Genomic DNA, 25321 nt, shown 5'->3' on the forward strand with positions numbered 1-25321 from the left:
GTGCATCTTCCACCAAGAATTGTCCTAGTGCTAGTGGATGGTAGGTTCATGACAAGTCATGAGGCCAATCCCGCATACGTGGGCTGCCTCGTCCGTCTCCCATCCCAGGTCCAGGAGCAACTGACGCAGTCGCGCACCACCACTTCCCGCGTCCCTCCAGATGAGCCAGCCGAAGAGCCGGCACTGCGCTGAGCACACACACTTGGGAATGCAGGCATCCAGGGACTCGAAGCCCACCGTCCATCAGGATAGCCTGCAGATCCTCCACAGCAGAGCAGTCCCTGCATTCCAGGCTCCGGTCAGCTTCTGCCCCCAGTGGTCACTGCAAGAGAATCGCCTAAGCCCAGGAGTTGGAGGTTGCTGTGAGCCATGACGGCACGCAATCTACAGAGAGCAATAGAGTGAGACTCTGTTTCAAAAAAAAGCAGACCAAGGTGTTGACAGAATTTCTTTCTGCAGTAGGTCCTGGGTCTAAGAGAATCTTTTTGTTGTTGTAGTTTGCCCATGACTGGGTTCCAACCCGCCACTCTCAGTATGTGGGGCTTACACCCTACTCACTGAGCCACAGGCGCCGCCCCTAAGAGATTCTTAGAATGAACCAACTGACCACAGAAACCAGTTATAAGATAGAATTTATTAGATGGAAAGGAATAGAAGGAATGAAATGCCCCAAAGCCTCTGGCGGGGGGGGGGGAGACCCAAGTGGGAAGTTGCCCCACCCCAGGGTCTTTAGACTATTTTGTGAATAGGGAGATCCTGAGAATTACATTTGGCCAGACTTCAATTTTGACTAGCCAATGAATGGATGTATTAATGAATGTAGTTGAGAGTCGCACAGGGCGGGTTTAGGCCAAAGCTAGAACCTGCTGTTGCTCCAGCAACAACTGAGGAAGCCAAGGCGAGTGCAGCAGCAGAGGCACAGTGCTTCAGATCTTTCGCTGCCAGGGGCATAGCTGAGGTGAACATGATGGGGCAGATTATGGGGTCACCGGTTTCTCTGAAAGTAGCCTCTTCTGCAAGTGGGGCATCCACACAGGGGCAGCATGGAAGCTTCTGTCACATGTGTATGAAGGCCAAACACAGGTGGACACCCCCCAGGTAGGGGACATAGCCTACTGGTTCCAGCCCATTGATCTGCACTTTGCCACCAAAGGTCTTCAAGGCTGGCCCCGTTTCTATCTCCAGGTGTGGTCCCAAGACAGCTTTGGCCATAGTCAGCTTGAAGGCTATGGATTTTGCCATGTGCCCAGCAGCCCTGACATCCACCAGCTGACCTGCCCCACATGGCAGCCCCTGGGCAGTTGGTGGGAGCAGCTGGCATGGGCCTTTGTGGGTGGTGAGCCACAACTGTTGCATGGGGATACCATCTACAGTGGGGCTGACTGTTACCGCCTGCATACAGCTGCTGGTGGCACCGTGCATCTTGAGAATGGCCTTTTGGTGCATCACTTTGACCGCTATGGTGTTGAATGCTAAGGGCCCCTGCCTCCAGTGGCTGCCCCTTCCACACACACCTTTAGACATCCAGTGAGGGTCAGGCTGACACAGTGGTCAAGAGATTGTCAGACGTGACCCCAGCCAAGGCATGGCATTGCTCCTGTCCTTATTAGAACCTTGAACCAGGGCAGCGCCTGTGGCTCAGTGAAACGGGCGCCAGCCCCATATACCGAGGGTGGCGGGTTCAAACCCGGCCCCGGCCAAACTGCAACAACAAAAAAAAATAGCCAGGCGTTTTGGCGGGTGCCTGTAGTCCCAGCTGCTCGGGAGGCTGAGGCAGGACAATCGCCTAGGCCCAGGAGTTGGAGGTTGCTGTGAGCTGTGTGACGCCACGGCACTCTACCGAGGGCGAAAAAGTAAAACTCGTCTCTACAAAAAAAAGAACCTTGAACCAGTAACTAGCTGTCCCTCTGGGCCCAGTTTCCCTATCGGTAAAATGGAGCCAGTAAATATGTGGAGTCACAGGGTGTTGGGTGAGAAGAGGCTGCTTAGCACATGAGAGGTTCTCAGTAAAGGAAAGCAATTCTTACAAGTAAAAAAAAAAGAATGTAGTCCTTCCAGCTCTGGGCAAAAGTGGCAGGAATTTCACTCCAGAAGAGGCCCTGCTTACAAAAAAAAACTGAAAAAACGACTTTTCTTCTGTCTTGCATGTATTCAGACAGTGCAGTTTGGAGAGAAAAAGTCTGTTTGCCTAGGCCTGGGAAAACAGGGGCCATTGTCCAGCCCTGAATGGGTGGAACCCTGTATCAAAGTGATTATAGCAAGTGACTTTGGAATTACCAGGTCAGTGAAGGAGACCAGGCTAAATCCTAGAATAGAGGAATCTGCATTGTTGGATGAGCCCCAGAGAAGGAGCTCCAGCCTCGTCTGGGCTCCAAAGTGGTAGCCTAAGTGTTACTTAGGCTCCCCTCAGCAACACGTAATCCTCTACGTGGTAGAATTGGGTGTACCTGCCCAAATAAACTTGCCCTGCCCAGGCAGGGTCAGGTTCATGGCCCGCCCAGGAAGGGTCAGATTCATGTCCCTCCCAGGAAATAGGAATGCCACCAATCTTGGCTGCCCTAACCTTTTTTTTTTTTTTGTAGAGACAGTCTCACTTTATGGCCCTCCGTAGAGTGCCGTGGCCTCACCCAGCTCACAGCAACCTCCAACTCCTGGGCCCAAGCGATTCTCTTGCCTCAGCCTCCCGAGTAGCTGGGACTTACAGGCGCCTGCCACAACGCCCGGCTATTTTTTTTTGGTTGCAGTTTGGCCGGGGCTGGGTTTGAACCCGCCACCTTCGGTATATGGGGCCGCCGCCCTGCCCTAACCTTTTAAATCCCTGTCTGCCATAGCTTACGTGTGCCTTTCTCTCTAGTCAGGAATCTCACCCCACCTGCATTCTAGGTGGAGTAAAAGTCACTTTAATTGCAATAATTGGATCTCTGTCTTCCTTTAGCCTTGTGTCTTGGAATGATTTTGGAAAGGTCGGGAACTTTCACTACCTCTTTTGCTGTTTCTGAATGGGCTATTCTTCCTGCCCCTTATCACATCCAATTACTGATACATCTTCTATTCTTTTTTTTGTGGTTTTTGGCCGGGGCTAGGTTTGAACCTACTACCTCTGGCATATGGGACCGGCACCCTACTCCTTGAGCCACAGGCGCCGCCCACATCTTCTATTCTTATTACTACTTAGGAGGTTGGGCGCTTCTGTGGCTAGTCCTTCCCACCTAGAGGCCAGAAGCTTCCATGCCCTAGGAGGCTCATATCCTGACCCTGGTCTGTTCACAGCCCAAACCGCAGTGGACTTAGGTTAGAGCTGCTCTCAGCCAGGGGCCTCAGATGGCCTCCAGGCAAGTTGTTTGTAGTTAATTTTCCTAGGGACGCCTCTGGGTTGCCCACACACTGTGCAGTTGCCTACAGGCTCTCCCTGCCCACCCAAGTCACACATTTATTTCATCTGCCTGGCCTGTGGGCACTTAGGTTAGCAACCTAAGCCGGCTCCCAGGCCACTTCCCACATATTTCTCACTGGTCCTCTCACAATTTTACTTGGTGCCCTAAAAACCAGACGGAATGCATGTGTGCTACTTCAAGCTGTCTGGGTTCAAATCCCAGTCCTGCCTTATCTTATCACGTACCATGATGTTGACATTTATTCAACCACCCTTTCCCCACCTAGTGCTGGGGCACCAAACAAATCTCTGCAGGTCCGTGGAGGTTGGCTTTATTCTCCTTTGTACTCTCATATATTTTCAAATTTTTTTCGAAACGTAAGCTCACATGCACGCACACACACACTCCCTCTCTGCTAAGTACCCAGTAGGGGAGGCACGCCTGGCCATGGCAGGAAGGGATAAAGTGTGCAGAGGGTCACAGTAACAGACCCAAGAGGAAAGAGGACACTGAGTTCTGCCTGAGCAGACCCAGAGGGCTTCCCAGAGGAGGCGACCTCCAAGTGGACACCTCGGCAGGTTGAGGCCTGCAGCTCCAAGCAGAGCCATTACACTTTGTGGCTTTAGCATGGACCGCTGGAGGTTGACTCGGAGCCTCCCCTGCTGACCACTCCTACATGCCTCCTTTTGACGGGTCCAGATGTTACCAGATAAAGAAGGTCCAGCTCCCTATCACTGTCAACTAATATACAGAGATGGGGATAGATCCACTAAACTTTGTCAGGAGGCCAGAGACTCTGGAGAACTGTGAGAGTAGCCTCTCCCAAGACTGTCCTGTTCTTCCATTTCCAAAATGGAAGTTTTATACATAATGGTTCATAGTAAAGACCACAATAACCCTTATTTTAAATAATAATAGCACAACTCAGTGACAATCTATTACATTTCCAATTCAAAAGCTAATTTCTAAACTATTCAAGATGGGCTTCTTTAGGGTGGGAGTTAAATTTATCAAATAGTAAGGATGAGACAGGAGGTGAAGATCACTTAGTAATTATTATTATTTTTTTGGCCGGGACTGGGTTGGACAGCAGTTCTCAACCTGTGGGTAGTGACCCTGTTTTTCTTTTTTGTGTGACAGAGCCTCAGCTGTTGCTCTGGATAGAGTGCTGTGACATTACAGCTCACAGCAACCTCCAATTCCTGCCTAAGCGATTCTCTTCCCTAGGCCCCCCAAAGTAGCTGGGACTAACGCCCAGCTATTTTTTGGTTGTAGCTGTCATTGTTGTTTGGCAGGCCTGGGCTGGATTCGAACCTGCCAGCTCAGGTGTATTTCGCTGGCGCCTTAGCCACTTGAGCCACAGGCCATGAGGTGTTTTGAAATGAGATCAGAAATAGCCGGGCGTTGTGGCGGGCGCCTGTAGTCCCAGCTGCTCGGGAGGCTGAGGCAAGAGAATCGCGTAAGCCCAAGAGTTAGAGGTTGCTGTGAGCCGTGTGACGCCACGGCACTCTACCCGAGGGCGGTACAGTGAGACTCTGTCTCTACAAAAAAAAAATAAAAATAAAAAAAAAAAAAAAAAAAAAAAAGAAATGAGATCAGATCTTCCACTATGTGCAACTACTTTTTTTTTTTTTTTGGTAGAGACAAGAGTCTCACTCTATGGCCCTCGGTAGAGTGCCATGGCATCACACAGCTCACAGCAACCTCCAACTCCTGGGCTTAAGCGATTCTCCTGCCTCAGCCTCCCGAGTAGCTGGGACCACAGGCGCCCCGCCACAACGCCCGGCTATTTTTTTGTTGCAGTTCGGCCAGGGCCGGTTTGAACCCGCCACCCTCGGTATATGGGGCCGGCACCTTACCGACTGAGCCACAGGCACCGCCCCAGGCCACTTGTTAGTTCCACCACTTACTAACCATGTAACTTTGGGCAAGTTGTTTAACATCCCTGAGTCTCATTTTCCTCCTTTAGGGGAGATGCATCATACCTTCCATGTTGGTTTTAAAGGTCAGAAATAGGTTGGGTGAAGTGCCGCAAGCCTGTAATCTTAGCCCTATGGGAGGCCGAGGCAGATGGACTACCTGAGCTCACCTGCTGGTTCTAGATCAGCCTGAGCAAGAGCTAGACCCCGTCTCTAAAAATACCCAGGTGTTGTGGCAGGCGCCTGTAGGCCCAGCTACTCGGGAAGTTAAGGCAAGAGAATCACTTAAGCCCAAGAGTTTGAGGTTGCTGTGAGCTATGACGCCATTGCACTCTACAGAGGACAACAAAGTCAGACCCTACCTCAAAAAAAAAAAAAAAATAAAGGTCAGAGATAAGGTTTGTAAAGCAGCCCATCTATCTAGTAAGTACTCTGTGAACCCCACATTAACTGCCTTTAACAACCTAACAATGTCTTTTTGGAAAACTATACACACACACGTATTTTTTGAGACAGAGTCCAGTGCAGTAGCATGTGTTGTAGCTTACTGCAACCTCACACTTCTGGGCTCAAGCAATCCTCCTGCCTCAGCCTCCCAAATAGCTAAGACTAGCTGTAGTAGTCACCACATCTGGCCAATTTTTCTATATTTTTGTAGAGACAAGGTCACGCCATGTGCTTAGGCTAGTCTCAAACTCTTCACCTGAAGTAATCTTCCTGCCTTGGCCTCCCCAAATGCTAGGATTACAGGTATGAGCTACCACATCTCAAAAACATTCTAATCAGCAAATTAATGAGTTTCAAAAAAAAAGTTGTTGCCTTTTTTTTTTCCTGGAGTCAGTCTCACAGCAACCTCAAATCCTAGGCTCAAGAAATCCTCATTCCCAGCTATTACTGCAGGTGTGTGCCACAACACCTGGCTAGTTTTTCTATTTTTAGTAGAGATGGATTTTCACTCTACCTCACACTGGTCTGGGACTCCTGAGCTCAAGCAATCCACCTGCCTTGGCCTCCTCCGCACCCAGCCAGAAATTACTCTTTATTTAATAAGATGAAAAACTCTGACGCCCAAAGTCACACAGGGAGGAAGTAATATTTCATGCTTTCCTACCTACTATATGTCAGGACAGGTTCAGATTTTACAATTCCCACTATCCCAGGACTGAGGCATTCGGACCTGGGAAGGAAGTCCACCCTGAAGGGCATTATCTTGTTCAAAGCAGTCATGTGTTCTCCTAATGTAGCAAATTTACTTCATCTGTAGCTTACTTACCTTTTTTTTTTTTTTTCACAGAGCTAAAAAGAATCAACTTTATTGAACATTCAAAGTTAGTTTTTCTTCTTGCCCTTGCCTGTGACCTTGGCTAGTGTTAGGACTGGAGCTGTTGCCTGGTACAGGGTGGAAGAGATCTTGTTGATGTAGTACAGACCAACCATGGAGAAGATGAAGCAGGTAGTGACACAGACTCGGTGGATGAGGCCAGATGCAAAAAGAGCCAAAAGGAGACAGAGGAGAATCTCAGGGAAAATCTTTGCTTGGAATCCTTTGCCAAAGACAAGATTCTCCAGATTATTGAAGGCAGTGAGAGAGAAGACGAAGAGGCCAGAGCCAAGCAGGCCCCCATGAATGGTCAGCCACTTGGTGGAGGCCAGCTGCCGGCTGTACATCTGCATCCCAGCGAAAAGCAGCAGGGACAGGAGAGAGGACAGCGCCAGCGATGTGCCCGTGCCCACTACCATCACGCCCGGGCCATGAGTCCAATCCGCGCCACTAGCAGAGAACCGGGAGCCAACCTAGTGCTATTAACTGTGAGCATTACTTACCTCTTTTTTTTTTTTTTTTTTTTTTTTTTTTGTGTGTGTTTTTTTTTTTTTTTTTTAGAGACAGAGTCTCACTGTACCGCCCTTGGTAAAGTGCCGTGGCGTCACACGGCTCACAGCAACCTCTAACTCTTGGGCTTACGCGATTCTCTTGCCTCAGCCTCCCGAGTAGCTGGGACTACAGGCGCCCGCCACAACGCCCGGCTATTTTTTTTTTTTTTGTTGTTGTTGTTGCAGTTTGGCCGGGGCCGGGTTTGAACCCGCCACCCTCGGCATATGGGGCCGGCGCCCTACTCACTGAGCCACAGGCGCCGCCCCATTACTTACCTCTTAATTCAGTCCTTTGGAGGCTTTTTTTTTGTAGAGACAGAGTCTCACTTTATCGCCCTCTGGTAGAGTGCCATAACGTCACATGCTCACAGCAACCTCTAACTCTTGGGCTTACGCGATTCTCTTGCCTCAGCCTCCCGAGCAGCTGGGTCTACAGGTGCCCACCACAACGCCTGGCTATTTTTTGGTTGCAGTTTGGCCGGGGATGGGTTTGAACCCACCACCCTCGGCATATGGGGCTGGCGCCCTACTCACTGAGCCACAGGCACGGCCCATGGAGTGTTTTTTTTGTTTGTTTTTTTTTTTTTGAGAGACAGTCTCAAGCTGTTGCCCTGGGGAGAGTGCCATGGCCTCATAGCTCACAGCAACCTCCAACACTTGGACTCAACTGATCCTCTTGCCTCAGTTTTTCTACTTTTAGTAGAGATGGAGGTCTCACTTTTGCTCAGGCTGGTCTCAAACTTGTGAACTCAGGCAATCCATCCACCTCGGCCTCCCAGAGTGCTAGGATTACAGGCGAGCCACCGCGCCAGCCCTAGTCCTTTGGAGTTTAAGAGTGTCCCTGCCTTCTCGCCTGCCTTCCACTAAACTATCCAGTCTTCTTTCCCTTTCCTCTGCTTAGAAAACACTTTGTAGGGTGGCACCTGTGGCTCAAAGGGGTAGGGCGCTGGTCCCATATGCCGGAGGTGGTGGGTTCAAACCCAGCCCCGGCCAAAAAAAAAGAAAACACTTTGTACTTTCCAAGTAAGAGTCCAGCAGACAAGAATCACCTTAATTCTCATACCTAGACATGTAAGAGGCACTTACAGAGCTAGCCAGACAGTAAGGCCTGCCTATAGAACCTACATTCTGGTGTACACTTAGGCCACTAGTTACCAAGGTGTCCACTCCTACCTTTATTCTCAAATTGGTATGGACCAGGAGGCAGCCCCTCCTTCATCCACGCTGGTCCTCCGGTTTCTTTTCTGGCTTTCTGAATCTCCCTCTACCAGCTCCTTCCCTGTAGGCTGTAAGAATGTTTCTCTCTCCCTGACCCCCAGCTTATTATGTGCACTCAAAAACAAAAAACAAAACCAAAATACCAGGCGGTATCTCCTTAATACATAGAACTCAAGAGGCAAGTACTATTATTATCCTCATTTTATAGATAAAGAAACTGGGATGACAGAGCTGGGTTTTAATTTAAATTCTACCTCCTCCACTTACTATGTGACCCTAGACAAGTTAATCTACAGCTATACCCTCGTGATATGTTTTTTAGTTATTCTGAAGAGTAAATCAATTAATATGTAAGAACTGAAATACTACGTGGCATTTAGTAAACATTATGTAATATTAGCTATTGCTATTTTGCTACAGACTAACTCCAAAGCAATGCCACTTGAATTATCCAGCCTCTCCTTACTGCCGCTTCTACCTAAATACTCCTCATTCATTTAACAGATAATTTTTTTTTTTTTTTTGTAGAGACAGAGTCTCACTTTATCGCCCTCAGTAGAGTGCCGTGGTGTCACACAGCTCACAGCAACCTCCAATTCTTCGGCTTAGGCAATTCTCTTGCCTCAGCCTCCCAAGCAATTGGGACTATAGGCGCCTGCCACAACATTGGCTATTTTGTTGTTGCAGTTGGCCAGGGCCGGGTTTGAACCCACCACCATCGGTAAATGGGGTGGGCACTGAACCGAGCCACAGATGCCACCCTTAACAGCTAATTTTTACTCTACTGTGTGCCAGGCAATGCTTTAGGCAGCAGCAATACAACAGAAAATAGCCTTTGTTCTTAAGGCTGGGAGGGGGTAGACAGTAAACAGCAAAGGGAAAGATCAGTAGTGCTAAGTACCCTCAGACCGACAGAATTAGGGTGGTATGATGGGAGTCCCCAGGAGGCATTGCTCCTTAAGAGGTGATGTAAACTGATATCTGAATGAGGAAGTAGCCCAGCTATGCCATTATTTCCAGAATTCTTCCTAGTAACTTCATCACACCCAGGGCTCATCTCTCGGGTCTATTTCTATAAGTGCCCTAAGCCTACTCTGATTGGAAACACAGGGTCTTATTCCACCATACGTTGATTCATGCTGTTCAGAAAGTCTACGCTTGGTTCCCATCCAGTTTGAAATGTTAACCTCCTCAGGAGGCTCTCCAGAGATCATCAGAAAACAAGATAGGGCCCACAGACCTGGTTGGAGCATCCTGCCCTATCAGAGAGCCCAATGGGTAGCCGTAGATTTCCTGTACCCAGTCTCAGGAATGTGCTAGTAAGAACTGCAAAATAGAGGGTGGGGCCTGTGGCTCAATGAGTAGGGCACTGGCCCCATATACCAAGAGTCGTGGGTTCAGACCCAGCCTCAGCCAATCTGCAACAAAAAATAGCCAGGTGTGTGTCGGACACATGTGGTCCCAGCTACTTGGGAGGCTGAGACAAGAGAATCGCCTAAGCCCAGGAGTTGGAGGTTGCTAAGAGCTGTGTGATGCCACAGCACTCTACCAAGGGTGATAAAGTGAGACTCTGCTTCTACAAAAACAACAACAAAACAAAAGAACTGCAAAATAACTCCATTGTTCATAAGAATCCCGACAGGCCCTTGTTAAAATACAAAATCCCGGGCGGCGCCTGTGGCTCAGTCCGTAGGGCGCCGGCCCCATATGCCGAGGGTGGCGGGTTCAAACCCGGCCCTGGCCAAAACTGCAACCAAAAAATAGCCGGGTGTTGTGGCAGGCGCCTGTAGTCCCAGCTGTTCGGGAGGCTGAGGCAAGAGAATCGCTTAAGCCCAGGAGTTGGAGGTTGCTGTGAGCTGTGTGATGCCATGGCACTCTACTCAGGGCCATAAAGTGAGACTCTGTCTCTACAAAAAAAAAAAAAAAATTCCATACCCTAACACAGATCTCTTTAATTGGAATCTCCAAGGGTGATTTTTGAAGATATCCTCCTCCTGTAAGAACAATTTGGTACCAGGTGCCCAGGATATAGGCCAGGGAGGCTCTAAAATGAAGTGCTCTCCTTTGCTAATTCTGGCACCAGTTAAGTTCCACCCATACAATAAGCTTTTTTGAGTAACAGACAAGACAGACATCAGGCCCTCTCCCAAGGAGAGAACCTTTCCTAGGCCACATGAAGCCGTGTGAATTGTATTTGTTCCTGTTTTGTTTTTTACTTAAAAATGAGATATGTGCAGTGTGCATAGGAATTTGTTCACAGTTTTTTGTTTGTTTTTTTTTTTTTTTTTTTTTTTGTAGAGACAGGGTCTCACTTCATGACCCTCGGTAGAGTGCCGTGGCCTCACACAGCTCACAGCAACCTCCAACTCCTGGGCTTAAGCGATTCTCTTGCCTCAGCCTCCCGAGCAGCTGGGACTACAGGCGCCCGCCACAACGCCCGGCTATTTTTTGGTTGCAGTTTGGCCAGGGCCGGGTTTGAACTCATCACCCTCGGTATATGGGGCCGGCACCTTACTGACTGAGCCACAGGCGCCGCCCTTTTGTTTGTTTTTTTTTTTTAACTATAGTCTGGCCCTCCAACGGGCTAGAGACAGTGAATTGGCCCCCTGTTTAAAAAGTTTGAGGACGCCTGCCTTAGGCCCTTTTGACCTACACTTGGGCTACCTAGTGACACCGATTTCACAGCCACTTTTTTTTTTTGAGACAGAAGCCTCAAGCCGTTGCCCTGGGTAGAGTAGCATCACAGCTCACAGCAACCTCCAACTCCCGGGCTCAAGCGATTCTCTTGCCTCCGCCTCCCAAGTAGCTGGGACTACAGGCGCCTGCCACAACGCCCGGCTATTCCTTGGCTGCAGCCGTCCTTGTTGTTTGGCGAGCCCAGGCTGGATTCGAACCCGCCAGCTCAGGTGTATGTGGCTGCTGCCTTAGTCGCTTGAGCCACAGGCGCCGAGTCCACAGCCACATTATAATGGGTGTATTTATTCCAAATAACAGAGAAGGAACCTGTGAATTAGGAAAGGCCCGCCTCTATGGTCAGTCTGCCCAAACCCCTCTCCCAACTCCACAGTCCCAATACCCTGTGACTGCCAGACAGTTACTTCTCCGAAGCTGCTTCCCATTAGGAGGAATAACTACATGCGGTTACCCTGAGATTAAATGGCATGTTTGTGTACTACTTACAGTAAACTTCACGAACATTCGCGACTGCCTTTATTTACAGCTCTCAGGAGGCTGTTTCAGACTCGTGGCCCCAGAGGGAAATCTCTACAGGCGGAGGGGTCCTTCGCCTCAGTCTGGAGCTGTAGCTGGCAGCGCGGCGTACGTGCTCCGAGAGCTTCTGTACCCTCGGCCGCCGCCGACATAGCTTGATTCCTCTAGATTTGTCTGCGCCACTTGCCCGATACACGCTCCGCCGTCGTAAGCCGCCATCATGGTGAAGCTCGCAAAGGTAAGAGGTTTGGCTCGCAAGCACCGACGTCTAGGCCTGTGTTGGAGGGGCGCGCGCGCGGCGCCGCGGGGAGGAGGGCCTGCGCGCAGTCCCAGGCGCGTTCGAGGACGCCATGCTGCAGGGAAGTCTCGCGCGATTAGCGGGGAGGTCTCGCGTTCTTTGGCTATTTGGTGGCGAGCTGAAGAGCTGTGGCAGGTGCGGGAAGTGGTGAATGCGACCGAGACAGACTTAGAAGATGAGTGTGGAGAAGGGGCGCTGGGCCTCCAGCGTGAGCCGGGCCCCGCCTCCTGACGCAAGTGTCCCAGAGCACGGCCCGCCACGTGGGTTCCGGACTCACGGGAGATACCGGTGTCCTAGGACGGCAAAGGGTCTAGTTGGAGGTTCAGTGGCCTTCAGGACTTTTCTGTTCGGGCCAGACCAGGGGACACGTGGTGGGCCCCCGAAGGAGGTTTTGCCGCGTACTTATAGCGCCAGACTGCACATGGTGGCCTACCGTGTTCCCCCACGTGGCACCGCCGGGTCTAGTAGGGGCGGGATTGTCTCTGGGAAAGGAAAACTGAGTAGGATTAGAGGCAATTATTTTTTTAAAGGCGACTTATTTTTAAGAAAGTGTCTTAAAGATCTTAAAGTCTTTTTTTTTTTTTTTAGACAGAGCCTCAAGCTGTCACCCTGGCTAGAGTGCTATGGTGTCACAGCTCACAGCAACCTCCAGCTTCTGGGCTTAAAAGCGATTGTCTTGCCTCAGCCTCCCAAAGTAGCTGGGACTACAGGCACCCGCCACAACGCCCCGCTATTTTTTGGTTGTAGTTGTCATTTTTGTTTGATGGGCCTGGGCTGGATTCAAACCCGCCAGCTCTGGTGTATGTGGCTGGTGCCTTAGCCACTTGAGCTACAGGCGCCGAGCCAAGATCTTAAGTCTTAATTTGGGTTCAGACGGGCGTGGTAAAATAAGGTGCCAGAATTTATCCATGGTCTGTGAATAGGTGGCTGGAAAATAGTCTAGTTGCAGGCCACTGGATGTTAGTATATGCGTGATGTGCTTGACTAAAGCATTGGGGGAAGAGAAATCATTTCAGGTTGCCTTAAGGTAAAACCTGTCAGCAAAAATCTGTGGGAAGTTGAGAATTCCCTGCTTGTAGGTCAAGAATAGTCTTTATTAATTCTGCTGTTTAGTGTTAATGAAAAATGGATTCTGAGAAAGATGATGATTGTAAGAATAATGGCAAAATAAGTATAGCCTGAAATGTTGATGAAACTGTAATGTGCTACCGTGTCCATTTTAGGCAGGTAAAAATCAAGGTGACCCCAAGAAAATGGCTCCTCCCCCAAAGGAGGTAGAAGAAGACAGTGAAGATGAGGAAATGTCAGAAGATGAGGATGATGACAGCAGTGAGGAAGAGGTAATTATATCCCTTTAGCAGAGTTGTGTTGAAAGTGCAAAATGAAGAGTTAAAACAACTTTATCCATCCATGCTTCACAAGCTCTTCATTGGCATGTCGAGATATCACTTGGATAAGTATTTGAATGAGTTTGAGCCAGTAAGGGCTGGGATTCTCCTTTGCAAGGCTTGACAAGTTTTGTTTTAAATCACTACATTTTCCTGTTCCAACATATTGGTAGCCCCATATAAGTGGCAGAACTGAATGTTATGTCCAGATCTGAGGATAACTACTAGATTCCTTTCCCAGCCTCCAATCAAGATTAATTGGTTTCTATTCCATTACATGAGGTCTTTACAATTAAGTTTGTGAACTAATCTTATAAAAGGTGCTACATACCTCGTCTCTGAGTATCATTCTACTCAACTTTGAAGTACTCCGCTTGGGAGACTGTGTTGCTACAGCACCTGTTCACTCTTCCTCTCAAAGGAATTTTGCAAGTCTTTCTGGAAAGACCACTAGAGCTGTTAATTGTATGGCACACAAAAAAACATGCAATAACAATAATGAACACTACTCAGCAAGAGACCACCACACATCAACACAAACACGGCTATGAGACCTCACCAAGTTACTTTTTATTTTTTTATTTTTTATTTATTTTATTTTTTTTTTTGTAGAGACAGTCTCACTTTATGGCCCTCGGTAGAGGGCCGTGGCCTCACACAGCTCACAGCAACCTCCAACTCCTGGGCTTAAGCGATTCTATTGCCTCAGCCTCCCGAGCAGCTGGGACTACAGGCGCCCGCCACAACGCCAGGCTATTTTTTGGTTGCAGTTTGGCCGGGGCCGGGTTTGAACCCGCCACCCTCGGTATATGGGGCCGGTGCCTTACCGACTGAGCCACAGGCGCCGCCCTACTTTTTATTTTTTATTCAGACAGAGTGTGTGTCACCCTCAGTAGAGTGCTGTGGTGTCACAGCTCACAGCAACCTCAAACTCTTGGGCTTAAGCGATTCTCTTGCCTTAGCCTCCCAAGTAGGGGGGACTACAGGCGCCCGCCACAACACCCAGCTTTTTTGTTGTTGTTGCAGTTGTTCAAGCTGGCCTGGGCTGAGTTCAAACTCACCATCTTCAGTGTAATATACGTAGCTGGCGCGGTAACCACTGTGCTACAGGTGCTGAGCCTACTTTTTTTTTTCCTACTTTAGACAGTCTCACTTTGTCGCCCTCAATAGAGTGCTGTGGCATCATACCTGATGATGACCTCAAACTCTTGGACTTAAGTGATTTTCTTGCCTTAGCCTCCAGAGTAGCTACAGGTACCCACCACAATGCTTGGATATTTTTAGAGACAGTGTCTTGCTCTACCTCAGGCTGGTCTCGAACTCATGAGCCCAGGTGATGCATCTGACTCGGCCTCCCAGATTGCTGGAATTATAGGTGTGAGCCACCACACCCAGCCTCACCAAGTTATTTGTGTAGTGCTGCCACAACGTAAGGGCTCTGATGGTCATTCCAGAAAATGAGTTCCAAAGTTGCTTTGAAGGATGGGCAAGGAGTTCATGACTCCCAAGAGGAATACTTAAAAAGTAAGCATAATGATTTTCAGTATTGAAGTATGTAGCACTTTTTCTAGGGTAAGGTCAAAAACTTAATTGTCAGACCGCATATATAAGCTTAGTAACACTAATCATGGGCTGGGCATGGTATCCCACGCCTGCAATCCTAATACTTTGGGAGGCTGAGGCAGGTGGATTGCCTCTTCTCACTAGTTCGAGACCAGCCTGAGCCAGAGCAAGACCCTGTCTCTAAAAATAGCTGGGTATTGTAGCAGGCACCTACAGTCCCAGCTCCTTGGGAGACTGAGGCAAGAAAATTGCTTGAGCCCAAGAGTTTGAGGTTGCTGTGAGCTATGATACCATAGCTCTCTACCTAGAGCGACCAAGTGAGACTCTGTCTCAAAAAAAAAAAAAAAAAGGTAACACTAATCACTGTTGTAACTATTTCTTGTAGGGATTGAGCACTTTCCATGCTCAGGTTTCTTCAGAATTTAGTAGAAGTTTTACTCTTCTACAACATTATGTGATAAGATGTGATAAAACTAATAAACCAGGGCGGTGCCTGTGGTTCAAAGGAGTAGGGCTCCAGCCCCATCCATATGCCAGAGGTGGCGGGTTCAAACCCAGCCCTGGCTAAAAACTGCAAAAAAAAAAAAAAAAAAGCTAATAATCCAAAAGTAGACTTAAGTGTGGGTAAATGATGGTTTTTCTCCATCTACCATGCTCATTCTGTGCTGTGTTATAATTTTACAACAGCTAGCTATTTGATCTTCATTTTATTTTGAGTCCTAAGAATTGAGTATTTGCTAGACTATACCACCATCTACTGTAGGAATCTCAAATGATTTAGTAACAGTTATCACAGTCTTCTATGTCTAAGTAATCCTTAAAGAACATGTATGGTTGATAATATGTTTGTTTTCAAATGAGAAAGCTGAGGTTTAAAACAGTATAAAATATAAGAATTCCAGAGATATTTTTATTATTTTTTTTATTTTATTTTATTTTTTTTTGTGGAGACAGAGTCTCACTTTATGGCCCTCGGTAGAGTGCCGTGGCCTCACACAGCTCACAGCAACCTCCAATTCCTGGGCTTAAGCGATTCTCTTGCCTCAGCCTCCCGAGTAGCTGGGACTACAGGCGCCCGCCACAACGCCCGGCTATTTTTTGGTTGCAGTTTGGCCGGGGCCGGGTTTGAACCCACCACCCTCGGTATATGGGGCCGGCGCCTTACCGACTGAGCCACAGGCACCGCCCTCCAGAGGTATTTTTAAATGTTCCGAAAGTTTCTTTATTCTCGGGTGTTTTATCTAATAGGGTTCTGACTTCACAGGCATAATAACAGAACTCTAGAGTTTCACATCCCAATGTGTATGTAAAACCTATGGCACTGAGATGGTTCCAGAATCTAACACTCAGCAGGACCAGGGCTATCTTTTTGGGTATGTGGGCGGACTTAAATTGGACTTTATTTCTTCTCCAGGTTATTGTCTCTCAGAAGAAAGGCAAGAAGGCTACTGCAACCCCAGCAAAGAAAGTGGTGGTTTCTGCAACAAAAAAGGTTGCAATTGCCACACCTGCCAAGGAAGCAGCTGTCACCCCAGGCAAAAAGGCAGCAGCCCCACAGGCCGAGAAGATGGTTACTCCAGCCAAAGCAGTAGCAACACCCGGCAAAAAGGGAGGCACACCCGGCAAAGCATTGGTAGCAACCCCTGGTAAGAAGGGAGCAGCCACTCCAGCCAAGGGGGCAAAGAACGGCAAGAATGCCAAGAAGGAAGACAGTGATGATGATGATGAGGACGATGACAGTGAGGAGGAGGATGAAGAGGAAGATGAGGAAGAAGAAGAGGATGAATTTGAACCAGCAGTGATGAAAGCAGCAGCGGCTGCTCTTGCCTCAGAGGATGATAAAGATGAAGATGATGAGAATGAGGAGGATGGTAAGGAATTGTCTTGGTAGTTCCTCGACTTCCTGTGTGCAGGATATTTTAAGGTGACATTCTTGTATTTTTTTTTTTTTTTTTTGTAGAGACAGAGTCTCACTTTATGGGGCTCGGTAGAGTGCCATGGCATCACACAGCTCACAGCAACCTCCAACTCCTGGGCTTAAGCGATTCTCTTGCCTCAGCCTCCCGAGTAGCTGGGACTACAGGCGCGCGCCACAACGCCCAGCTATTTTTTGGTTGCAGTTCAGCCGGGGCCGGGTTTGAACCTGCCACCCTCGGTATATGGGGCCAGTGCCTTACCAACTGAGCCACAGGCACGGCCCTATTTTTTTTTTTTAATTGTCTGCCATATTATTTATTTTTTTGAGACGGAGTCTCACTTTGTCACCCTCTGTAGAGTGCTGTAACAATCCCAGCTCACAGCAACCTCTAACTCTTGGACTCAAGTGATTCTCTTGCCTCAGCCTCCCAAGTAACTGGGACTACAGATGTCCGCTACAATGCCCAGCTATTTTTAGAGACAGTTTCTCACTCTTGCTCAGGCTGGTCTCGAACCTGTGAGCTCAGGCAACCTACCCGTCTCAGCCTCCCAGAGTGCTGGGATTACAGGCATGAGCCACCTAAGCTGGCCTGTGAGATTCTTCTAGAAGCAACAATACATACTCCTTCCATGACAACCTGCAGATTAGATGGGAAACCATCTGGGGATTCTCTCGGCTTTTGTGGTGTGCCAGGCTCAAATATCAGCACGTGACTTTCTGCCCCTGAGAAAACATTTATTATTGACAGTACCTTCTACAAGCAATTTTCATAATGTTGGATTTTGCTTTCAAGTGGTCTGTTAATTCTTTTTTTTTTGCAGTTTTTGGCCAGGGCTAGGTTTGAACCCACCACCTCTGGCATATGGGGCCGGCGCCCTACCCCTTTGAGCCACAGGAACCGCCCTGTGGCGGTAACTAAATTCTTGCCATAACTAAAAAGTAAGTGTGGGCTCCGCGCCTGTGGCTCAAGCAGCTAAGGCACCAGCCACATACACCTGAGCTGGCGGGTTCAAATCCAGTCTGGGCCTCCCAAACAATGATGGCTGCAACCAAAAAAAAATAGCCAGGCATTGTGGCGGGCACCTGTGGTCCCAGCTACTTGGGAGGCAGAGGCAGGAGAATCTCTCAAGCCCAGGAATTGGAGGTTGCTGTGAGCTATGATGCCACAGCACTCTACCTAGGGCGACAGCTTGAGGCTCTGTCTCGATAAAAAAAAAAAGTAAGTGTGGTGAAGGATTGCATTTCCTTTCATTTAGGTCTTCTCAGAACTAATGTTGGTTTTTGGAGATTTTTAAGTTTTTGACTAAGTGGCTTCTCTTCTAGACTCTGGAGAAGAAGCCATGGAGACCACACCAGCCAAAGGAAAGAAAGCTCCTACAAAAGTTGTTCCTGTGAAAGCTAAGAGTGTGGCTGAGGAGGAGGATGAAGATGGTGAGGAAAAGGAAGAAGGTAATTAGATTCTGAAGTACATTGACCTGAGTTATGTTTAAAAGAGATATTTAAGTATATGTGGCTATTCATGGTGACATGTTTGAAATCTTGTCCAGAGCCTGTCAAAGAAGCACTTGGAAAACGAAAGAAGGAAATGATGAAACAGAAAGTGGAAGGTAACTTTCAGAATTAGGGGATGTGAGGGAAGGTAAAGTCAAATTGGCACAAATGATGAGTGACAAGGGACTTAATACTGAAACCTGATGTTACATTGCAACGTGCTGATGTGCTTGTGCAAAGAAATTTTGTACTAGAAATTTTGTGCCATGCTCTACAAATGGATTAATAGAGCTTAATATTTTGTATGTAGGAACAGAACCGACTACATCTTTCAATCTCTTTATTAGAAACCTGAATTCTGGGTGGCGCCTGTGGCTCAAGGAGTAGGGCGCTGGTCCCATATGCCAGAAGTGGTGGGTTCAAACCCAGCCCCGGCCAAAAACCACCAAAAAAAAAAAAAAGAAAGAAACCTGAATTCTAACAAATCTGGTCCTGAATTGAAAACTGGTATCAGTGATGTTTTTGCTAAAAACGATCTTGCTGTTGTGGATGTCAGAATTGGTATGACTAGGTAAGTGCTTCACTACACGTTACATATGCATCTGTTAATACTCTCCTCCACTGTTAGAACTGTTAGCTTGCTACCCTTAAACATGATCTGAGCATCTTAATGGATTAGATAATGAAATAAGTCTTTAAATTAGCAAATTATAGAACCCCCAAGTTAAAACTAATTCTTTTTTTTTTTTTGCAGTTTTTAGCCAGGGCCAGGTTTGACCCCGCCAGCGCATGTGGGCCCTGCCCCCTACCCTTTTGAGCCACAGGCAGCACTACCCCATGAATTCTTTTTTTCTTTTTAGAAACAGAGTCTCACTTTATGGCCCTCAGTAGAGTCCTGTGGCATCACAGCTCACAGCAACCTCCACCTCCTGGGCTTAAGCGATTCTCTTGCCTCAGCCTCCCGAGTAGCTGGGACTACAGGCGCCTGGCTACTTTTTGTTGTTGTTATGGTTGTTGTTGTTGTTGTTGTTGTTGCAGTTTGGCCTGGGCCAGGTTTGATCCCACCACCCTCAGGATATGGGGCCGGCACCTTACCAACTGAGCCATAGGCATTGCCCCCCATTAATTCTTAATAACAGTTTAGAGAATCTGGTGTTTATGTTCTTCCAAAAGCACAAGTCCGTTAGACTTGAATACTCATCACAGTTAAATGCTTTCAGTGAGACAGGATTCCAAGTAGGTTTTTATGTCACCTACTACTATCAGTTGTTACCAGCAGTTTAGCTAATGATGAAGACCTCAAAGTGAATTTGCACATCATTCCTTGGTGTAATATAGACCTTGTTCTGTAGCCACAATTGGCAGAGCCTTGACGTTATTAATTCTCTGGAAGCTTGTTTACGTAATCTTCGTAATGTCACACTTGCCTGGAATACATGTGTAGCTTTTCAATTAATTTTTCTTATAATTTTGCCCTCCTCTTCACCTTAAAGAAAGTTTGGGTGTGTGGATTTTGAATCTGCTGAAGACCTGGAAAAAGCCTTGGAGCTCACTGGTTTGAAAGTCTTTGGCAATGAAATTAAACTAGAGAAACCAAAAGGGAAAGACAGTAAGAAAGGTATGTAAAGTTTTGGGAGATTGTACTCCTAATATGTTTAGGAAATCGTGGTCTAATATTGGGGAAATGCTTTATAACTTTTCTCTCCTTTGTTTCCTCTTAATGTGAGGATTAAATCAGTAAAGTGGTGGCACCTGTGGCTCAGTGAGTAGTGCACTGGTCCCATATACTGAGGGTGGCGGGTTCGAACCCAGCCCCAGCCAAACTGCAACAAAAAATAGCCAGGCATTATGGCAGGCACCTATAGTCCTAGCCACTTGGGAGACTGAAGCAAGAGAATCGCCTAAGCTCAAGAGTTCGAGGTTACTGTGAGCTGTGATGCCATAGCACTATACCAAGGGTGACAAAATGAGACTCTGTCTTTAAAAAAAAAAAAACACCAAAGTGTTTACAGCAGTACTGGGCACTGCTGAATTGGAATATGAATTAGGCAAACAAGAACACTTATTTAGAAAAAATTATTAGATGTACCCAAATCAATATACAGGAACGTTTTTTCACTGAAACTAGATTCTCTTTTTTCAATTCTTTTTTTTTTTTTTTGTAGAGACAGAGTCTCACTTTATGGCCCTCGGTAGAGTGCCGTGGCTTCACACAGCTCACAGCAACCTCCAACTCCTGGGCTTAAGCGATTCTCTTGCCTCAGCCTCCCGAGTAGCTGGGACTACAGGCGCCTGCCACAACGCCCGGCTATTTTTTGGTTGCAGTTTGGCCGGGGCCGGGTTTGAACCCACCACCCTCGGTATATGGGGCCGGCGCCTTACCAACTGAGCCACAGGCGCCGCCCTCAATTCTTTTTTTTTTTTTTTTTTTTTTTGAGACAGAGTCTCACTTTATGGCCCTCGGTAGAGTGCCGTGGCATCACACCGCTCACAGCAACCTCCAACTCCTGGGCTTAAGCGATTCTCTTGTCTCAGCCTCCCGAGTAGCTGGGACTACAGGCGCCCGCCACAACGCCTGGCTATTTTTTGGTTGCGGTTCAGCCGGGGCCGGGTTTGAACCTGCCACCCTCGGTATATGGGGCCCGTGCCTTACTGACTGAGCCACAGGCACCGCCCAATTCTTTTTTTTTTTTTACAGAGTCTCACTTTATCGCCCTAGGTAGAGTTCCATGGCATCACAGCTCAGAGCAACTTGCAACTCCTGGGCTTAGGCTATTCTTTTGCTTCAGCCTCCTGAGTAGTTGGGACTACAGGCACCTGACACAACGCCCAGCTATTTTGTTGTTGCAGTTTGCCCTGGGCCTGGTTCGAACCTGCCACCCTCTGTATATGGGGCTGGTGCCCTACCCACTGAGCCATAGGCGCCATTCCCTTTTTTTAATTCTTTTTTTTTTCCCCTCTATACCAGTGGTTCTTACCTTCTTAATGCCACGATGTATTTTCATTGTTACAAAGGGGTCACAACCCACAGGTTGAGAACCACTGCTCTATACACTTAGGTTTTAGGGTGGTATGTTCCCAGTTTTTTTAATTAAGACATAATGATAGCCGGGCGTTATGGCGGGCGCCTGTAGTCCCAGCTACTCAGGAGGCTGAGGCAAGAGAATCGCTTAAGGGGCGGCGCCTGTGGCTCAGTAGGTAAGGCGCCGGCCCCATATACCAAGGGTGGCGGGTTCAAACCCGGCCCCGGCCAAACTACAACCAAAAAATAGCCGGGTGTTGTGGAGGGCGCTTGTAGTCCCAGCTACTCGGGAGGCTGAGGCAAGAGAATTGCTTAAGCCCAGGAGTTGGAGATTGCTGTGAGCTGTGTAAGGCCACGGCACTCTACTGAGGGCCATAAAGTGAGACTCTGTCTCTACAAAAAAAAAAAAAAAGAGAGAGAATCGCTTAAGCCCAAGAGTTGGAGGTTGCTATGAGCTGTGTGAGGCCACAGCACCCTACCGAGGGCCATAAAGTGAGACTCTGTCTCTACAAAAAAAAAAATTAAGACATAATGAGCATCTACACTAGATCAGGCTTTGTTCTAAGATGAGCGGTTCTAAACCTGTGGGTCATGACCTCTTTGGGGGTCGCACTATCAGAAAACACATATTTCCAATGGTCTTAGGAACCAAGACACCACTCCTCTATCCCTCTCCAGGTGGGTCTGCCCACATACAGTACCCGGCGTGATGACATCATCGGGCCAACCCCACCACATATACCCTGTACAAATACAAGTGTATGTGACAGGGTTGGCGTCATAATGTACTTATGCAGACCAGTCACATGTGTAGAAAGCAGCTACTGTGTTGAAAGCAGCAGTATTGGAGGTAAAACGACACTTCATGAATTATAATTACTGGGTAAATGTAAAATCATGTACTGTAAAATCATCAACTATTGCAAAAAAAAAAAAAAAATCCAGGGTGGTGCCTGTGGCTCAAGGGGTAGGGCTCTGTATGCTGCAGGTGGCGGGTTCAAACCCAGCCCCAGCCAAAAACTGCAAAAAAAAAAAAAATCTGTACCATGGGAACTTAATCTGGATGCTGATTGGTCTTTTTATGTTCAGCTGTGGTTGATGGGAATACTGCTCCCTTGTGATAGTAACAGATATGTAAAAAAAAACAACACAGAATGATAAATCATAGGAAACTTTAATGAACTGTATTGACGAGATTATGCCATGTATCATCTTTTGTTTATTAAAGCTATTGTTATATATTATTTTCATTAGCAAATCATCCGATGACAATGGATCATGTAGAGAAGAATGCTAAGAAAAGAAAATATAGTGAGGATTTCTTACAGTATGGTTTTACCTCAATAATTACAGCAGGAATTGAGAATCCACAATGTATTATTTGTTGTGAAGTTCTATCAGCTGAATGTATGAAACCGAACAAACTAAAACACCATTTTGATAGCAAGCATCCGAGCTTTGCCGACAAGGATACCAACTATTTTAGAAGCAAAGCTGATGGACTCAAGAAAGCCAGACTTGACACTGGTGGCAAGTAGCACAAACAAAACATAGCAGCCGTTGAAGCTTCATATTTGGTGGCACTCAGAATCGCCAGAGCTGTGAAACCTCACACCACTGCTGAGGATTTACTGTTGCCAGCAGCCAAAGACGTTGTTTGAGTTACGATCAGAGATAAATTTGTTACGAAATTAAGTGCAATTTCCTTACCTAACGACACTGTCCGCAGAACAGATGACCTGTCTGCTGATATTCCTAATCAGGTAATCCAGGAAATTAGATCTGCCCCACTTCCACTATTTAGTATCCAGCTTGATGAACTACAGACGTTGCAAACTGTTCACAGTTACTGGTTTACGTGAGGTATATTAATGATGGCGACTTTAAAGATGAGCTTCTTTTTTGCAAACCTCTTGAAACAACAAGTACTGCATGTGATGTATTTGACACAGTGGGTTCATTTCTGAAAGAGCATAAGATCTCTTGGGGAAAGGTTTGTGGTGTTTGCACAGATGGTGCTCCAGCTATGCTAGGATGTCAGTCTGGATTTCAACGTTTGGTACTAAATGAGTCACCAAAAGTCCTTGGAACTCACTGTGTGATTCATGGGCAAATATTAGCAATGAAGACACTGCCACAAGAGTTACAAGAAGTAATGAAAAGCATCCTAAGTTCTGTCAATTTTGTAAAGGCGAGCGCTTTAAACAGTCGACTGTTTTCACAACTATGCAATGAGTTGTGCCCCAGCCCGCGGGGAATTCAACGGGGACCTGGGAAACAAAGGGGTCAGTCGAATGAGGGGACAAGAAACACGAAAGAATGAGAGCAAGTCAAGAGTCTGATCAAGCTCCGTCGAGTTTATTTTTCAGCTGGACTTACAAGCACACAAACGAGGAAGTAACTAAGGGCTATTCCTAACAGGGCGGGGAGGGGGCTAGTTTCTGGAAAATTACTAGGAGAAGGACCCTAAGGCGGGTGGTGCATTTTTGAGGAGATACGCAAGGGGAAAGTACCATTGCTGTTTACGGTTGAATTCCTGAGAATAGTTTGCTTGTAAAATCAAGATAGCAAGGGGCATTTTTGTGATATGTTTTGGCTCCCGGCATCTCCTCCCTTTTAGTTTTTTAAATTGTTGGGGTCTGTCAGTTGTCGGCGTAGAAGAGAGGGCATTAACCTTTTGGGGGGAAGTATTGACCTGATTCCTCCCGCGGGCATAATGACCACATGATAAGTTTGAGCGTCTTTTGGGGAGGAGAGGAGAAATTTTTAAGACGCTAACCTCTATGCAAATCAGGTTTGCTTCCAAGGGATTCAGAGAAGCTGTTTATGCCTTCCCTCTGCAGTGTCTTTATTGCACCCCGTAAAAAGGTACCCAGGTTGTACTCACATATGATGGTGAGTCAACGTGCATAGCTCTGAGTGCTTACGCGGTTCCCGGAGGAATATCTTCGTTGGCAAGGCCCCGGTCTGCAAGGTCGAGTCTATGATAATGGACTTGAATGGGTTTTGATGCCAGGGAGTCAATCTGTGATTTGATAAAATTCATGATTTTGTTAAGAATAATGGGTCCAAGGGTGATTATTAATAGCAAGAATAAGGGGACCTGCAAGGGGCATGAGTAAGGAGTACATGGAGGATTTCCACCACTCGTTTGCCTCAGAAGAAAATTTTTGTTTTTGTAAATCTAAGCTAAGCTTATGAAGTTTGTCAATCTGTGTTTTCGAGTTTTCAGTTAAATAAAAGCGCCAAGTGAAGGGCTTGGTAACTGCTGGAACAGGTTGGCCCAGTGCTGGAAGGCAGAAGATCAGGAGATAAGGCAGCATCATGGATGGAACTCCGTGGTTCTGGAAGGGAAAGGAGAAAGATAATCTCAGGGAGGTTTTTCTCCCTGGATTTTAGAATTGCTATCAATTTGTTTTACTAATCTTTCAGGCAGCCATCTGGCTGCATTTTCTTTCATATTTGGACTGCACATAATTAGTCTTAGTTGGGCCAGGATGTCTCTGCCCCAGAGATTGACTGGGAGGCCAGGCACAACATAAGGTTGGACAGTACCAGTGTTGCCTTCCTCGTCTGTCCATTTGAGGATTTCAGCACTCTGTTGGGGGTTGGAGGTTTGGCCAATACCCCGGAGATGGGTTAGGGAAGTAGTGAGGGGCCAGGAAGGGGGCCAGTATTTACTGGCGATTAATGTGGCGTCTGCCCCAGTGTCAAGTAATCCTTCAAAAGTTTTGCCGTTTAATTGTAGCTTAAGGAGGGGTTTTTCTTGTGTGATTTGTCTGACCCAATAAGCGTCAGAGGAACCGAGGTTATGAGTACCCCGGGTTTTTAGAGAATAAGGATGGTTGGAGGGTAAGAGGGGAAGTAATATTAGCTGAGCTATTCTTTGGCCTGGGTGAATGGTTATAGGGCCGAGGGAGGCGGAAGCAAGTATTTTAATTTCTCCGGCGTAATCGTTATCAGTGATGCCGGGGGGAATAGTGAGGCCTTGTAGGGTGGTACTGGCACGGCCAAGAAGAAGTCCGAAAGTGTTGGGGGGCAAGGGACC

The 25321-nt window shown here is 47.3% G+C and overlaps 2 protein-coding genes, 1 non-coding gene and 1 pseudogene across 5 annotated transcripts; 3 read left to right on the plus strand and 1 right to left on the minus strand.

Moving 5' to 3' along the window:
• Nucleotides 1–208: 208 nt before the first annotated feature.
• Nucleotides 209–1664, plus strand: LOC128589788 (B9 domain-containing protein 2-like; annotated as a pseudogene).
• A 4926-nt stretch (nucleotides 1665–6590) lies between these two features.
• Nucleotides 6591–9994, minus strand: LOC128590770 (keratinocyte-associated protein 2-like). The gene is made up of 2 exons (XM_053598168.1): nucleotides 7442–9994; nucleotides 6591–7117 (listed from the first exon to the last, which is right to left on the minus strand). The coding sequence occupies exon 2, from the start codon at nucleotides 7031–7033 to the stop codon at nucleotides 6623–6625; it is 411 nt and encodes a 136-aa protein (XP_053454143.1). The 5' UTR covers nucleotides 7034–7117; nucleotides 7442–9994; the 3' UTR covers nucleotides 6591–6622.
• Nucleotides 9995–11014: 1020 nt separating this feature from the next.
• On the plus strand, nucleotides 11015–24947 carry LOC128590763 (nucleolin-like). 3 transcript variants are annotated; one of them, XR_008381335.1, is made up of 7 exons: nucleotides 11015–11831; nucleotides 13115–13231; nucleotides 16257–16713; nucleotides 18084–18209; nucleotides 18308–18367; nucleotides 19745–19869; nucleotides 22528–24947. XR_008381335.1 is itself a non-coding variant. In XM_053598162.1 (6 exons), the coding sequence occupies exons 1-6, from the start codon at nucleotides 11814–11816 to the stop codon at nucleotides 18604–18606; spliced, it is 786 nt and encodes a 261-aa protein (XP_053454137.1). In that variant the 5' UTR covers nucleotides 11015–11813; the 3' UTR covers nucleotides 18607–19863. The 3 variants fall into 3 exon arrangements, 1 of the variants encoding a protein (XP_053454137.1); XR_008381336.1 differs by lacking the exon at nucleotides 22528–24947 and having other exon boundaries at nucleotides 18308–18822; XM_053598162.1 differs by lacking the exon at nucleotides 22528–24947 and having other exon boundaries at nucleotides 18599–19863.
• LOC128591042 (small nucleolar RNA SNORD82) lies at nucleotides 18413–18481 on the plus strand. The gene has a single exon (XR_008381482.1). It is a non-coding gene; the product is annotated as a small nucleolar RNA SNORD82 (small nucleolar RNA).
• Nucleotides 24948–25321: the final 374 nt, after the last annotated feature.

The sequence above is a fragment of the Nycticebus coucang genome, chromosome 7 (assembly GCF_027406575.1).
Source record: "Nycticebus coucang isolate mNycCou1 chromosome 7, mNycCou1.pri, whole genome shotgun sequence".
In the NCBI taxonomy this organism is placed as follows: domain Eukaryota; kingdom Metazoa; phylum Chordata; class Mammalia; order Primates; family Lorisidae; genus Nycticebus; species Nycticebus coucang.

Bases quoted from the DNA above. Each gene is read 5' to 3' on its own strand.
- LOC128590770 (XM_053598168.1), bottom strand. From the start codon at position 7,033: ATGGTAGTGGGCACGGGCACATCGCTGGCGCTGTCCTCTCTCCTGTCC.
- LOC128590763 (XM_053598162.1), top strand. The intron at 13,232-16,256 runs GTAATTATATCC...TTTCTTCTCCAG, and splicing joins ATGACAGCAGTGAGGAAGAG to GTTATTGTCTCTCAGAAGAA. The intron at 18,210-18,307 runs GTAATTAGATTC...AATCTTGTCCAG, and splicing joins TGGTGAGGAAAAGGAAGAAG to AGCCTGTCAAAGAAGCACTT.